Source organism: Clinocottus analis, unplaced genomic scaffold (assembly GCF_023055335.1).
Source record: "Clinocottus analis isolate CAN_PGR_092001 unplaced genomic scaffold, fCliAna1.0.p SCAF_12, whole genome shotgun sequence".
Taxonomy (NCBI): domain Eukaryota; kingdom Metazoa; phylum Chordata; class Actinopteri; order Perciformes; family Cottidae; genus Clinocottus; species Clinocottus analis.
Window position 1 is genome coordinate 17098196 of NW_027175843.1, and position 15782 is coordinate 17113977.

Sequence of the window (15782 nt, forward strand, 5' to 3'; positions counted from 1 at the left end):
TTCTCTTTAACAATAACACCATACACGACTGTACCGTCTGCAATTGGAAGGTAGTGGCTCGTGAAAACTGTGTGTGCGTGTGTGTGTGTGTGTGTGTGTGTGTATTTCCCATACACTAAAGTACAGTTAGTTCCAATTACTGAAATTCTACTGCTGGTGCCGTAAATAGAGAAGAATGGTGTGACTAGTGACCTGATCTGAAGTTAGAATAATAAAAGAGTGAACAAAACAATAGAGGGAGAGGAGGAGGGTGTGTGTGTGTGTGTGTGTGTGTGTGTGTGTGTGTGTGTGTGTGTGTGTGAAGGGGGGGTGTCTCTACTCTCTCGTCTTTCTTCTCCTTACTTGAAGCTGTCGTGTCTTATCAGTGACTGATGGTGCTAAACGCCGTGCCTCAGCTCTCACGACGAAACCACGCAACTGTAAAATGTCAATTCGAGAGGGAGAAGGAAAACAAATTTCCCGTCATCACACTTAGTGCCGGTTCATGAGGGATTTGCATAAAGGGTGTTGTTCTGCTGGGATCCTAAAAACCTTCGAGCTGCTATGTTTTCATATTCAAAGCATTAATATAGCAACAAACAAGGATGTCCAGTCTAAATATCTAATGGGTTAAAAGCAACCTGTGCGCGATTAAGGTCGAACAAGGCGTCGTACAACGAGCTCCATGAGGTAGATGGGCTTTGATAGGTCGATGATCGGGCTGCAGAACATACAGGTCCACCTTTACAGGTAGCCCACATGTCCCAGTGTGTGAGAGAAGCAGTTCAACATGACGCGGTGCTGGAAAGAGATCCCTGGTATCTGCACTTATCTGCCCCAGTTGTTGTTCCGAGCTTCATCCCACTCCCGCCTCCCCTTTGAAAGCACAAAGCCTCTCATTGCAGCCAACGCTGAGGCGATAGCTGCGGTTCAGTGGTTCACATTGAAAGCGCCGTCCGTGTTCACACCTCTGCACACCTGGCCCATCGCTAGTCCTACAACACTGACGAAACATTTGGTCCGTTTGCACATCGGGAGAAGCTTTTCTCCGCTTGCCGGCAGTTTGATCAGTTAGTGAATAGACATTCATCAAAAATTCAACAGGAAAGGACTTCTCGTGAAGAGTAAAAATGCCATGTGACAGCTTATGAACACAGGCATACTCTCAGGCACCTCTTGATATCTGGGGGGTCCTACTTGCTGGTTTTGTGGTGAAGTCTGGTATCTGTGAGGCTTTTATAGGATTTCACATTTTCAGACACAGCCGTTAAATGGTGCTCACATAATTCATGTTGCACAGATGTGTGAAAGGGACGGAGGAACGACCCAAACGCCAACAAACAAAAAGGGTTCTCGAAAACAGACCATGGATTGAACAAAACCCAGAACAGGCCGAAAACAGTATGAAGCGACAAGGAGACCGGAGACACATGGGGTTTAAATACAAGAGCGAGGTAACGAGCAACAGGTGGACACAACGAGGGCAGCACAGGTGCAGGGAACACGCAATCAGGAACCAGGTAGACCGACAATCCCAGACAATCACCAGGGCAGGAAGTGCAGAGACACAGGGGACACAAGACTACAAAACAGAACAGGAAACAACTCAAACCATGGCGAGATGAGGGTAGCCTCTGCTTCTCCATTAAAAAAAGGGGCAATCTTAAGGTTTTCAGCAAGAGTCCAGACTGCGGGAGACTGCTGCACACGGGAAAGGGTCCCACCGACAACCTCATTGGGGTAATCGAGCTTTGTTTGTTTGCATTTTAATTTAATTGCATATTGATGTCGTGCTTTGAGAACAGAACAGCACATTATTGCAATAATGGGCAACCAACTGCTCTCCAATGTAGTGTCTTTGAAAAGACTTGAAGATAGCTCTTCTGCATTAGTGTTGCAGTCAAGGAGCCTCGGCGGGATGCCACACAAACTCACAACAAAGCTCAATGACGATCCATCTTATCTCCTTATAGTCATCGGTGAGCCGACAGCAATGCAACGTGTCCTCAGCAGCTGTGAGAACGTACAATAAATGTGACATCTAGTCCTGAGGAGAATCAACACTTCAGCTCTGAGCCCACGTTTAATTGCGGTCCGTTTGAAAACAGACTTTTGATATTGAGCCCTCCTCCAAAAGCTCAGTACCATTTCAATTAGACGACTCTGGCGGGTAGTTACAAAGTCAGTTTGACATCTTTGCAGTACCTGTCGTTTCTCCTCTGAGGAACACTAAGCTGCTAACTGCTGCTGCTGCTTTTGCTGCACGAGCAGCGGAGTCAAACATCCAGAGAGGACATCCTTATCTACAACCACACACTGAGAGAGAGAGAGGGAGAGAGAGAGGGAGGGAGAGAGAGAGAGAGGTAGGGAGAGAGAGAAAAACAGGCGGGGGGCAAGGGGAAAAAGTAAGAGAGAGCAATAAATGAGAAAGTCAGACAGAGGGGAGACAAGACAATGGCACGGGATGAAAAGAGGCTGAGAGAAAACGCAGGGCGAAGGCAGAAAAAGAGTAAAAAAAAAAAAAAAGAGTTTGATGATCGAGGGAACAAAAGAGGAAAAGGGACGTGCAGAAGATACGGAGAGAGAGAGGAGATAAAGCTCGGTGATAAAGTTATTAGAAAGAGCAGACATTTTACACAGACTGTGCTCTGACAACCCACTGCGATCCCTGGACACTGCTTGTTTGTGTGTGTGTGTGTGTGTGTGTGTGTGTGTGTGTGTGTGTGTGTGTGTGTGTGTGTGTGTGTGTGTGGCTGTGTATATATTTGTCTCTCTCTAGCACCTCTGTGTCCTTGCTAATAGCTGAGTGGACTCCCTGCAGTCTCCACAGGCTGTACTGTGATTATCACCACTTAGCTGTGCACCCGCACAGAAACGCACACATAAACACACCCGCCGGCCGACACACAACGCACAAATGTACGCACAGCGGGGTAATGGACAGAATGTTAACATGTATGTTGTCAGTATACCGCGTGTGAGTGTATGTCTCTTTTCACACGTTCATCTCTGTGGCTGTGCGAGTGTGCATCTCTGCGTATGTGTAAATCTTCTCAGATGTGTGTGTGTGTGTGTGTGTGTGTGTGTGTGTGTGTGTGTGTGAAGCATGTCTCAGCTCTGCCCCTGCAGTAAATGAGTATGTCAGTGTAGCCCATGTTAACTGTTGACATACTAATTTACTGTGGCTCGCTTCCCGTAAGACCTGCTCAGTAATATGGCTTATTGATGAGGCCATGGGGAGAGTGTGTGTGTGTGTGTGTGCGTGTGTGTGTGTGTGTGTGTGCGCGTGCTCTCTGTGTCCATTTGCATTACTGAGTATTTCCACAGGAGATGAAATATCTGTCGCGCTTCAAATAAATGTGGTGAGTCCACGCGGGTGATGTGTGCACACACAATATGTGTCTGTTTGTAAGATGCTTTGGCGGGTGAAGAGTGAAAGATATAAATGTTTATTTTGACGGGCTATGATAATACGTAGAATATTGTTTTCCCAATGATTAGATTTTTCTGAACTCTCCGTTTGCTGTAAATGTATGACACTTGAAGAGAAGAGGAAACCGGATCAGGGAGCTGGGAGAGCTCTCAAACAGGAAATTGGACAGTGTTGAAAAAGTGGAAGGGGAAAAAAAAAAGCGTCCCTGGAGTCCTGGGAGACGACAACAAGTTGACACAACGCACACCGGTGGGTAAAATACACCAAAGAGAGCCTCCGACCAACGCATTGCCCAGGCAGACATCTTTTAACTGACACGGGGACACGTACACAAACATTTATTCATGGCAGTGAGGGGAGGTCGATGGGTGCAGACCTGCCGCTTCCTCTGAGATCTCCACGTTCTCCATGTGCCATTAACCTCAGAGATCGATGGGTGGAAGGAGCGAAGCGCCGGGTGAAGTGGTAATCGGGAGGACCGGCTGAAACCTCGGCGGGCCGGTAACATTCTGGTGATTGCTTTGGAGGTACTTACATTACTAAGCCTCATTGCCGGCTGAACTGATGAAGCTATGCACACACACACACACACGCCTACGTCTGTGTGATCGCTGTGCAGCAGGGGGGTTATCATGTCACATTTCATATTCAGCTTGTCTGTCATTCAGCTTTCATCCCTCGCTGTATTACTTGCGTTATAATTCCAGGAATCCTCCTAAAAGCTAACATTGTGGCGGACGAGGTGAAAGGGACCAGTGACTTCCTGCAAAGGCTCCTCACGTTCTGAATGGCACAGTTTCTAGCCTGCAAGATTTGTTTTGAAGTTCTTTTCAATACAAATTCAGCGTGAACATTAGATTTGAAGTGTTTTTAGTCACTGCAGTAGTTTTTAAGTGTTGTTTTTGAATTTGGTCAAATAGAGGCTTTTATTAGTTTGTGTTTTCTTTCCAGTGGCCATGGCTGACCTTATTTTGCCGGGGCTGTTAGAGGAGATTTGCTTTCGGGGGCCCTCTCGAAAAACACTGATATTGCTTCTTTCTTTTTTCTTTTTTTTTATCGAGAAAGAAAAACAGCCTCGTGCGTGGGGGGTCTCGGGTCTCAAGGCAGTTGGTCTGCATCGCTGAACTCCTGAAAGTGAAACCCACTTAGCCCCTGGAGTGGAGAATGGCAACGTGTGGAGAGAAGAGAAGACAGGAAATGAAATGAAATGGACAAATAAATGGGTAAAAAGGAAGAAAATGGAAAATGTGATATTAAAAGGAGTATGAGTGAACAAGGAAGGAAAACTTTGACTGAAAAAAAATCAAATCAACTGAACAGGAGAGAGAGAGAGAGAGGGATAGGGGGAGCGAGGAAGAGGGGGATAGTGAGAGAGGGAGAGATGAAGAGAGGCAGAGAGAGGGAGAGAGAGAGAGAGAGAGGATGCAGTCTGCGGGCGAGGTGTGGACAGGGCCAGTAGTGCTTGACGACAGGCCAGCAGACAGTTCTTCCCCTTGACGCAGAGCGAGGATCTCCTTACCCTCTGCTGGTTCCACAGCTCTGTTGCAAGACACACACACACACACACACACACTCTCCAAAAACTTTTAATTTGAATGCATTTGTGTTTTACTTTTCTAATCGGCGATCAGTCTGACCGCCATCGAGCCTCTGGAGGCACCGGCCGACGCCAACGCGGACGTCCGGGATGAGACTTCCTCTCCTGTGCACGTTATCTGCAGTCTGATTAGGACCGGAGCTGTAGCCAGTTGACGAGCTAATTTTAAGCTGATAAAAAAAGCTAAGTCGTCATCGGACGATTGCCGATGGGTTCCACCTCTTCTGCTCTCCAGGTGGACCGTCTACCTGCACGCGGCCAAACGCGATTGGTCGATTCTACGATATTACCATAAAAGTTCAGATATTTTGACAAGCGTGTCATCACATGAACAAAACGCTCTACGCACGCAGCATAGCATCATGCTATGTGATGTAGCATTGCTGCACGTGGTTTGCAGGGGTCAGAAACACTTTTGGCATTACTGCCCGCCTCCCTGATACAGATTCTCGGTGATGTCGGTGAGAGGTGGCTTCTGGGAAAAGGCCTGTCCGCTGCTTGGCGAGCAGAGAAAGGTGTCGTGGACTAGCATATCCTAGTTTCACACCATACTGTTGCAAGTCCGACAGAAGAGGTCCAGAAGGCCTGGGTCCATGTGGTGGGCTGGTGTGAATGAGTGACTCAGAGGTTGTTGCACACTCTTTTTTTTTTTTTGTTGTATTTTTCATTCAGCATGCTCGTCCTATGCGAGACCAAAGCTTGGACTATTGTCATGATTTCACTTGTAAAAAATAATTGGCGGTTTTTTTGCTCTTAAAAATGTGACATTTTCAAGATTAAAGGATTTAAGCGTACCAACAGAGAATTGCTGTTCAACATCTCAGGTAGATTTCTCACAGAGCGGCGCTGTGGGGGGGGGGGGGGGGCTGCCTGTTCTCCATCGGTCAAAAAATAAGACATTTCAAACAGCTCAAGTTGAACGTTACGTCCACGTTAGCATGCGATCGCTCTGCGCTCCCATCACTTGACACGTTCCAGTTGGCCTGGAAGGGTTTAGTTTCAGTGGAAAGACACAGGAGAGAGAGAGCGAGAGGGGCGAGAAGGACAGGTTACAGAGGTCGAACGACTAAAGGGACCCAAGGAATGAGAAGGGTGACTCTTTCACACACACACACACACACACACACACACACACACACACACACACACACACACACACACACACACATACATACACAAGCACACGCACACGCTCGGACCTGTCATGGAAAAAAGAACTTAATACCTTCAGACCTCCAGAGATGTTAGGACACATCTGAGTGACAGTTTGACGGTGTGTATCTGCGCCTGCGTGTGTGTGTGTCACGTGTCACTGACCCAGTGATTCACCTGCCTAGACTGGTATACTGGTAATCGCTGACCTGTGCCAGTAAAAGTAAACCCGATCAGGTAAATGAGGATGTAGGCGATCGGTGACATCAGACCGCTTGTTCTCAGAAAAACTTGCGTCAGAAAAGTACAAAGGGCTGTAAATGATTGTCAGATGTTGTTTAAAAAAAAAAAAAGAGAGCAGCATTTGTGTGATTTTCTTTTCAGGAAAGCAAAATAAGTCCGAAAGGGTTTTCTTCTTCCCGCAAGATAACTCGGTGCACAGCGTGATTTTCACGGAGCGGCCACTGGCAACTTCAGCTGTGTCATTACGGCCGACGTGTGTGTGTGCATCCGCGTGTGTGTGTGTGTGTGTGTGTGTGTGTGAGTGTGTGAGTGTTTGCAGGGCGTGTCCTGGGAAGGCCGAGCGAGAGCCACGGTTTGGTTGGTTTTTCAGACCGCAGGCCCTAAAACCCACCTCCCACAGGCATCTTCCCTGTAGTACTGGAGTGCATACTATACTGAGAACCAGAGGGGAAAATAAAGCACAGCTATAAGTAAAAGCGAGTACAGAAACTCAGTCAACTTCAGAGCATTTTCCCTCAACTAAATTGCCCTTCGGTTATTTGCCTTCAACCCTGTTTCTTCAAACGTGTGTCACGTCGCGTTGCTGTCTGTCTTTCTCCCTTATTTAGATTCCATTCACAGTGACCCGCGTGCCCTTGGTAAACAGCTTTTTTCTCTGTCCTGCAGACAAGTGTGATAGTGTGTGTGTGTGTGTGTGTACGTGTGTCCACGCACAGGTGTGTGTGCATTTTTGCAACCAAGTGCTCAGCCATTGTTGCCCAATGGCTTTTACTGCATGACTAGTAAGTTTTTACAGAACAGAACACGTGTTTTTTAGTCTTCATCCGTGAATTAAAGATTGTTAAAGTAATTTAGGTCTTTAATAACTACGTTACTCATCTGATTCCTTTCCATTTTTATCACTTTGTCAGTTTGCACTTGGTCTGTGTTTCCGCTGTGATGCTGTAAAGCAGCACCGGGTTCCATTTAAAGCTCCCAGCACTGCCACGCTCATAAAGCTGTGCTGTGGGTCTCTCCTTTACTGGTTTTTCCTTTTTCCACCTCCCTCTATTCTCTATCATATTAGAGAGAAAGGTAGAGGGAGAAAAGGGAGAAATAAAAGAGGCATGGAGAGAGTATCAGGAGGACACAGAGGAAGGAAATGGGAGGAAAAAGTGGGAGACATGGGGTATAATAATATAAATGAATTAAAGGGGAGAGAGTGTGAGAGATAGCGAAAGGTAAGAGAGGGTGAGGCGAAGAGAGAGGGAGTGGGAGGGAGATGAAACTGCTCTTTAATCAGTGAGGGGCTATATGGAGGCGGGCCGAGGTGCCTACTGTAATCCGATACAAGCTCGCGCGCATGGCGCGCACGCACGCCGAGACAGGGGACTGAGTGAGCAGCGCTGCTCGCTGCCACAAACCCGGCGGAGAGCGGAGGGGAAGGAGCGCGCTGCCGGAGAGGGAGAGAGACATATACGGAACGTCAACGAGAGCGAGAGAGAGAGAGGGAGCGTGTGAGTGTGTGTGTGTGTGTGGGAGAGAGAGCGAGAGAGAGAGAGAGAGAGAGAGAGAGAGCGAGCGGGCATACAAGAGCGTGTTTCAGCGAAGCGGCGCACAGTTCGCAGGAGGAGAGCGGAGAGGCTGCACGTTTTATTTTCTCCCGATCGCTTTTACGCACGCCGGAGAGCTGCCTCCTCGCAGAGATCTTGTGTTCTTTTTTTTGGGGGGCGCAAGAACGGACTGCCATCGAAACAGTTTATTAGGAGGATACTTGATTTTTTTTTTTTTTACTTTCCTAATCACATGTGCTTTTACCACCTACATGCTTCATTCTGGAGAGAGAACCAGAATTGTTTTGTTTTTTTGGGGGGATATTTTAACGAGACGAAGAGGAAGCACTTTTTCCCCATTTTTTTGTATTTTGTGAAAACCTGAACGCCTTCTGGTGAACGCTTCTGTTGGTTCTTAGTGGTTTAAACCACTGATTTCTACTTGAAATTTATAATTGTGGTGGTCAGCGAGTTTTTTTGTGACTGACGGGGGGACACTGTGCGCACGGCGATGGATTGTGAGGCTCTGAAGATGTGTTTAGAGTAAATATTGCGCTGTTATCTGCTCAATTTGCGCATATAAGTTTTTTTTTTAATCGTGTATTTTAAGAAGAAGCACACGTTGACAATTCTCGTCCACATAGTGTTCAACCAAGGCGATATTCTTGGAGAGCTCGGGTGGACTCGATCTGGCGTTCGTGGAGGATTTTGGCCACGACTTGTGTTGCGCTTCAAAGAAATACAGAAGTGTGGAAAAGGAAGAGGACTCTGGACTGCAGCGTTGATTCCGATATACAGACTGAAACCCACAGAGGAAGAGAAGAGCTGTTTTATCTCCACATCCGAGGGGGGGAAAGATGGATTTATTCATTTGGCTTTGTGGATGTTTACTGGCTGCTCTCTTGCCTTCAGCGGCCAGAGCGGAGGAAGGAGGTGAGTTTGACACTTGCGCTGCCCGCTCAGATCACACGCTCACGCGGAGGTGTTACATGGGAATGAACCCGCGTCGTTTTTATATTCTTGAAGAGAACTTTTCCAAATCCACGTCACAAGTATGGAGTCTTGGAAACACGGTAGAGATGTGGTGTTTCTCCGTCAAACCAAAATGCGTAATGCATGTAGAAATGATCAAGCTTAGCCTTCACTCGCGTTCAAATGCTGATAACATAATGCGCAGGGGGAAGTCTTATTTTAACTCTCCGGCATTGACCCATCCCGCTCTCGCACCAGAGGTGGAGAGGTAACCCGACAGTAAACAACATGTAATTAACCATCCCCGTAAACTAAATCTGTTTCATTTATTTTTTTCAATCCAACAAAACCCTAAATGACTTTTCGGATAGACATTTGACAACTTTCCAACAACCACAAACGTTCCCATCGTCCCGCTCCGCTGCCGGCGTCACCCCGTCATACAAACAAGTGTATTAATAACTGAGGGACGCTTGGATGTTGTCTTGTGTCGTAAATATCTCAAACACATGTTGTTCATTCAATAAATGTCCTCATGAGAGATGTTCAATGATGAACAATCGCAAGTGTTGTTGTGCAGCGCTATTCACATCGGCACTACCGCCAGTGGTCTGTAAGAGGGTCTCTATCGCGCTGTTTTTTTTCCATCTCACTGTGATGTAGTCTTATTCCATTCCTTGAAAGATATCCCCCTCGAGGCCGTCGGCTTCGCGCAACAGGGCAACCCTCTTGAATCTTCCATCGGTTGCGCGAGGAGGTGAATGTGCCCGGGCTCCAGTCAGCGGCGCTCGAGACGCGCGGGGGTCCGAGCCTGCGGAGGTCTGGCTTCACGAGTCCGTGCGCGCGGTGGAGTTTGGAGCTGCATTGTGGCGAGGCAGAGGCGTGCGCTCATTGCGCGGGTCTGGTGCGTTTTAAGGGAGTTTTTTTTTTTTTTTTTAACGTGAGTTGTGCGTATGCGAACGATCTTTACGCACAGGGCGAACACCAGAAAACTCCTTTAATGCCCTGACCTTCTCTGTGGCGTGGCGACGCAGCAATACTTACTGTTGCCCGACCACAGGTGTGCAGGGAAGCAGGGCTGTTTGAAGCATGAACTAATCTTCAAGAAAAGACACGTCATGGTGTGAGTCTCCTTCTTGCTTTCATGGGTTCAGAAGCACAAGCTCTTTAGTTTTCTCACAGCTGTCGATGCAACAAACAAAAAGAAGACTGATAACTTGTCTGAATCAATTCTTAGAATCTCTCCTCAAGGCCTACTTCCTGCTTTGAGATACATGTGTGTGTGTGTGTGTGTGTGTGTGTGTGTGTGTGTGTACATCATATACAAAAGAGGGAATTGAGATAAGGCAGCTGTGGAGAAGTTGGTTGCATTCTAGGTTTTATTGATTTAGGGCTTACTCAGGATCCTAGCCGGGGCTTTTTGCAGATCCCATGACTTGGATTGAGTGGTCCGTCTGCCAAATGTTGTTTTTGAGGAAAACAGCACACAGAGGGAACAGTGGAGGCATTCTTTACCTCACACTTCACCTCTGATGTGAGAAGATATAGCCTTTGTGAACATGAGGTGATATGGCCTCAAAATGTTTACATCTTCACACACAATGGATAACTGCTGACTCTGTATGCAAAGTCTGAAGAGACTTTCTTATCCAGACAAATGACGACCTTGTATTGGATCAACAGCTGGACATGTGTACATTTCCTATCGAAGGAAGTATGACTGAGCTTCCATTGAACAGCAACAATCCAGAAGGAAGTCGTGGCGCTCAGGGTAAACGCACAAAGAGATTCACTTCAACAGCAGGAACCGGGTTCCTCTTCCACCTCCCACCTGCTTTTTTTGTAAACCATGGCCTCCATCTTTCCCTGTAACCGAGTACTGCTTTTCACCATGACTTGGACTTTGATATTCTGTTATTTCTTTCTCACAATATACCTCATTTTGTTCTGGGGACTTGATCAAGCTCCCTTTTGAGGTCTCCCTGCCGGCACAGAGCCACTGGAGCCCACACACTGCTCAGCATCAGGCTGAGGATGAAACTTTTACAGATGCCTCTGCGGCGCTGTCTCCGGAGATATGAGCGAGGCATAGTGAGACATGGAAGTGTGTGTATATATATATATATATATATTTTAGAAAGAGAGATACAGAAAGAGGGGCAGTAGGGAGGGATGGAAGAAAAGGGGGGAGGAAGAAGCAGAGACAGAAACAGGCAGAGGGAACGGAACGGAAGAATGATTTTTTAGCCTCGCTGTTTGATCCTGTTTCTTCATTCCGTTTGATCACAGCTGTGCCTGCGAGGGAGATAAACGGACATAATTGGCCACTCAAGACCAGCTGTCTGCCTCCGTAGTGTCTCTGCTGAGATGTGCTGGATGATGAAACAGGCTCACCGCCATGCACAGTGTGAGAAGCTATAGCAGTGGGGTGACCGGCCCGCAGGTATGCACTCGGGACGGGTCAGTCTGAACCAGAGGGGAGGACGTGTGTTGTCCAGCTTTTGGGTGGGGAGAAAGTCAACAACTTCACTATGCTGTGCATAAGAATTGACTTCATAGCAATAAGTTGTCCACCATCATGTATCCTGGCTGGTTTAATTAGTTCTTTTTTTAGCCTGGAGCCTTCGTCCCACATCTAACTCAACCCGGCGCTGTGTCGCCCCGTGGGCCGGCTTGTAATAATTAAATGTTACATTGGTGGAGGTCATAATGCTTTGTATGCTTCAATTGGCCATCAATAAAACAAACCATCCATGTCATTGGTTCACGCGGTGCGGTTGTACCCGGTTTTAGCTCACTACATAATGGATTGACTAACTGCCTGCAACGCAGTCGCTCTGTGTAATTACTTTGTCTGAGAAAACATCAGTTATTAGCCTGAAATATTAGAGATATTGTTGTTTTTTCATATGAACCTTCATTCCCTGTAATTGTGTGTCTAATTCATTATTCAGTTCATATGACGATTGTCAAGCATACTTCAGAAATACATCGCGAATGAACAATATTAGGAGCAAAATATATTTTGCACAAGACTCTAAAAATAATGTTCAATTCTGTAACCGGCTCATCTATACACATTTGTCCCATATCGTGTCATAATTTCCCACGATTGTTTGTTCTAAATCACTCTTTATCAGATTTGTTTTTGAGAATTCGCTGACACAGAAGGCCGGGAGAGGCTTCACCAACACGTTGAAACAAGGGAGCAGAGAAAAGAGAGCGAGGGAGCAGAGATGGAGAGTAGGAGGAGGATGGAGAGAGAGAGAGAGAGAGAGAGAGGGAGTCGTGAGCGTTTGGCCGTGCCAAAGAGAGAGGGAAAGCGAGAGAGCACGAGAGGGCATTAGTGAAATAAGAGGAAAGCAGCAGAGTGTGAAGAAGTAGTTGAGTGGAGCCACCTGCAGTAAACCAACCCAGATTTATTCCTCCCCTTTGTCGAGCACAGCGGGGGCTCTGGCCAAGGTAAAGCACATTATTAAGAAATATTCTGATTATACAGTTTAGGCAAATGGCAATAATTATCTTGACGATTTAATTACGTTTGAGTTGCAAAGATTTTTTTCATCATATAGACGTACACCGGATTCCTTTCTTGGCTTCCTCTTGAGACCGTGGAACAAACCAGACGGTTTCTGTCACAGAGAGGCCATGAAGTTCATCCAGGAAGAGCAGCCAGCGCAGAATAAAAACTGTGACGGTTGGATTGAAGTCTTTCGTCGTTGAGCACGCTACAAAACACGTTCAAGCCAACAGCTCTCACCTCTCTCAACATATTCAAACAAAAGATGCAACAGGTCATAGTTGACTGATAGTTGACCAGCTCTCACTTCTCTCTCTCTTCCATCCCACTTTTTTCAATTTAATTTAAATTTAATCTTTTTAATTACATTTTTAATTAATTATTTGTATTTATTTATTATTATTTTTTAAATGTATTTATTTTTATTATCTATGTTGTTTTTAGCCTCTTTTTTTACTTGTATTTTCTTGTCATGTTGATGGGTTTGTCATCCTGTATAGTATACCCTCAGGTCATCATTGCAAATGAAAATTGGTTCTCAACTGCTTTTACCAGGTTAAATAAAGGTCAAAAACAAAACAAAGCAGCGGCGGGCGCCTCGCGTATTTGATTTGAGCGACCCTGCAGGTAGCAGGTGTGTTCCACCAGGCTCCGGGATTACAGGTCACCCTCATTCATCTCGCCATTCACACTGCTGTGTAGCTCGTCTCCTTTTTTTTTTGGAAGAAAATGTCCTCAAGAAAATACATTCAACTGAGAAACAGAATCATCTGAGGGGACATTAGCCTGGCCGTCATTAGGATAATAGTGGTTGAACAACAGAGGGCCCCGGTCCACTGGCAACAACCCAGTTAGCAGTGAGCGACGAAACATTAAGCAAATTAACCTTCGGCACAGTCTCTCCCTCTCTCGTCTGTAACAGGGAAAGGACAATTAGTGGGTCCAGCAGGATGTTCTAATTACAGTTATCATGTCATTAGTAAACTGTTAGTATTCTAGCGTCTTCATTGGCCATTGGTAATGACTGGAGTAATTAGAGAGGAAGGGAGCTCAGTGTGTGAGCGGGCGTGTGTTCTTGTTTTCCTTCACTTATGAAGCACAGACGTCCTCGGAGGGAAAGAGGGATCATGGGCATCTTTCAAATGAGGGCATTTGCCGCGTCCTCGCTCCTTTTTTTTTTTTTTTTTTGAAACCCGTCGCCCGGACAAATAAGCATGTTTGTGCGCTTAAGACGGGCCTTGTGTGTCCTCGGTCGTCCCTCCAGAGCGGCGGCGTGCCGGGCCACAGGTTGTTTTGCTTCTCCGCTCTCCCTTCACGCTGAATCATCCCGTTGTTCTCCTCTTTTCATGGCACTTCACCTCGGCTTTAATAGGACGCTCTGTCTCTTTCTCCACACCTCCCTCTGTCAGTGTTTTCCCTCGCTCCGATTAGGAAACCTCCCTCACCTTCTGTTTGCACTTTGCACGGTGGGAAATCTTTCGACGTTTTTTGTTTTGTTTCCGCCCGCGTCGTTTTCGCTCTCGTCGGTTCTCACTGACTCTTTCAATCGGTGCTCTCTCATCCTCTTTTCTTTCCGCCTGCAAGAGAAGAAAGCTCGACTGTTTGAAATCCATTCACACGGTTGGTTAGATCGACTTCATTCACACATCTTAAAAGGCTTATTTAGGCAGCTTTTCCTTTTACAATCGTTGAAAGGAATATACAAGATTTCTTCACTGATGAACTCAAACTCTACATATTAAGAAGGTCCACAATTTGACTTTTGTGTCAATCACAGAGTAAACTTTTCGAAACTAAAACTTGGAAGATTTAACAAAGTCTTTCTGAACAACATGTTTCAAATTTCTGTTCAAAATAAACGTTGTAAGTTTACTTCGTTTTTAGGTTTAGCAACAAAACAACATTCTGTAAAAGGTTGTTGGGTCAAATATTCATGAAAGGTTTGTTACATAACTGGCATTAGTGAAATAAGTCCACATTAACTTACAAACAGATCTCCTTTGTGAACGTCAGCGTTTGTAATCCCTCCCGGCCGCCCGGCGGTGACTTTCTCGCTGCTTACATTGCATCAGTCGCTCTGACCGTCTAATAATTACGCAGCTGGGTTTACATTGGAATTAGTGGAAAGCCCGGTGTGTCTCATACAGACACTTAAGGGTGCCTCTCTGCGCCGGTACCAGATGACCAGCGGCACTGACTTAGCTACGGTATTTAACGCGTTGAGAGACAGGGTATAAAAAAGCAGAACAGTACGCAACAGGGCCTTTTCTATTGTATCAGATAAGACTTTGAAGAAGAACTTTCTTTGGGTGCCTGAAACCCACTGTACCAGCATCAATTTAACTTTATCGACTAGATGGCTGAGCACACAAGCCGTTTTACAGCAAGCCCCTGTGTTAAACAAGTGAGGCATGAACATACAGAGTTGTAAATGACATACAGCACAGCTCTTGACCTCATGTCCGATGCAGCGATTAAAGCTAAACTTGAATCGGACTGTATAAACACCGTGTCAGCCGAAGTTATTAAGGACCTGATAAGATGGGGGCCCTTCTGCTCCACGGGGCCATCGCAGGCAGATAGTAATGCCCTTTAAAGGCTCCTGTGATTGCAGTTTAATATGAGACTGTCTTCCCAAGGAAAACAACAGGCTGGTTTCAGGAAGCGTCCCGAGGTGACACGTGTTTACGTTCGGGTCACAGGAGCCCACCGGCGGCGGCGGCGCTGCGCGGTTGTTAGAGAGGAACGAGGTCTGCGCAGGCAGGAGGTCAGGCCGAACGCGTGTCACATTGTCACGTCGTAAAGAACAGATTTATTTTTCCAACAGAGATTGGTTCTGGTTTTGGAAAGGCACGGGCGGATGATGTCATTCTGCCCACCAGGGGGATCAGAAACTGCTTCTGTGTGGCGCACACAACGCATTTTGACATTTAATTCGTAGGACTTGTTGGCTGGTGAAAGCTGAATGGTGCATATTGTCCCGACATATTTATATTCACTCTGATCATGAATCGTTTATCACAGTAAACATGTGGACGTTGGTAGTTCAGCTGTCCACTTTGGCTGATCGGTGGTGCAGCCGAGGACATGACCGGACACGTCCCAAACCAATTCATTTAACCTGCGACTCTTCCTCTCCACTCAAACTTTAGCATCGCCTCCACCGTTTCCTTTCACACCGCTCTTTTTTGTCCCCGTTCTCACACTGTTCTCCTTCAGTTAGCTTTTCACTTAGTCATTGTTACTCGGTTATTGATCTTTCTCTGTATCTTCCTTTTATCCGCTGTCATATTCTCCCTCTCGACTCACTAAAGCCCCGTAGATCCGCTTTGTCTTTGCTCCCGATATGAGAAG

General features: G+C 46.4%; 1 protein-coding gene across 1 annotated transcript in view; it reads left to right on the top strand.

Moving 5' to 3' along the window:
- Window positions 1–8251: 8251 nt before the first annotated feature.
- LOC137782629 (neuropilin-2-like) overlaps window positions 8252–15782 on the top strand; it is an 88738-nt gene continuing 81207 nt past the window's right edge. Inside the window, exon 1 of the mRNA XM_068572072.1 lies at window positions 8252–8869. Coding sequence (XP_068428173.1) covers window positions 8794–8869 — 76 coding nt within the window. The 5' untranslated portion in view covers window positions 8252–8793. The remainder of the gene's footprint in view (window positions 8870–15782) is intronic.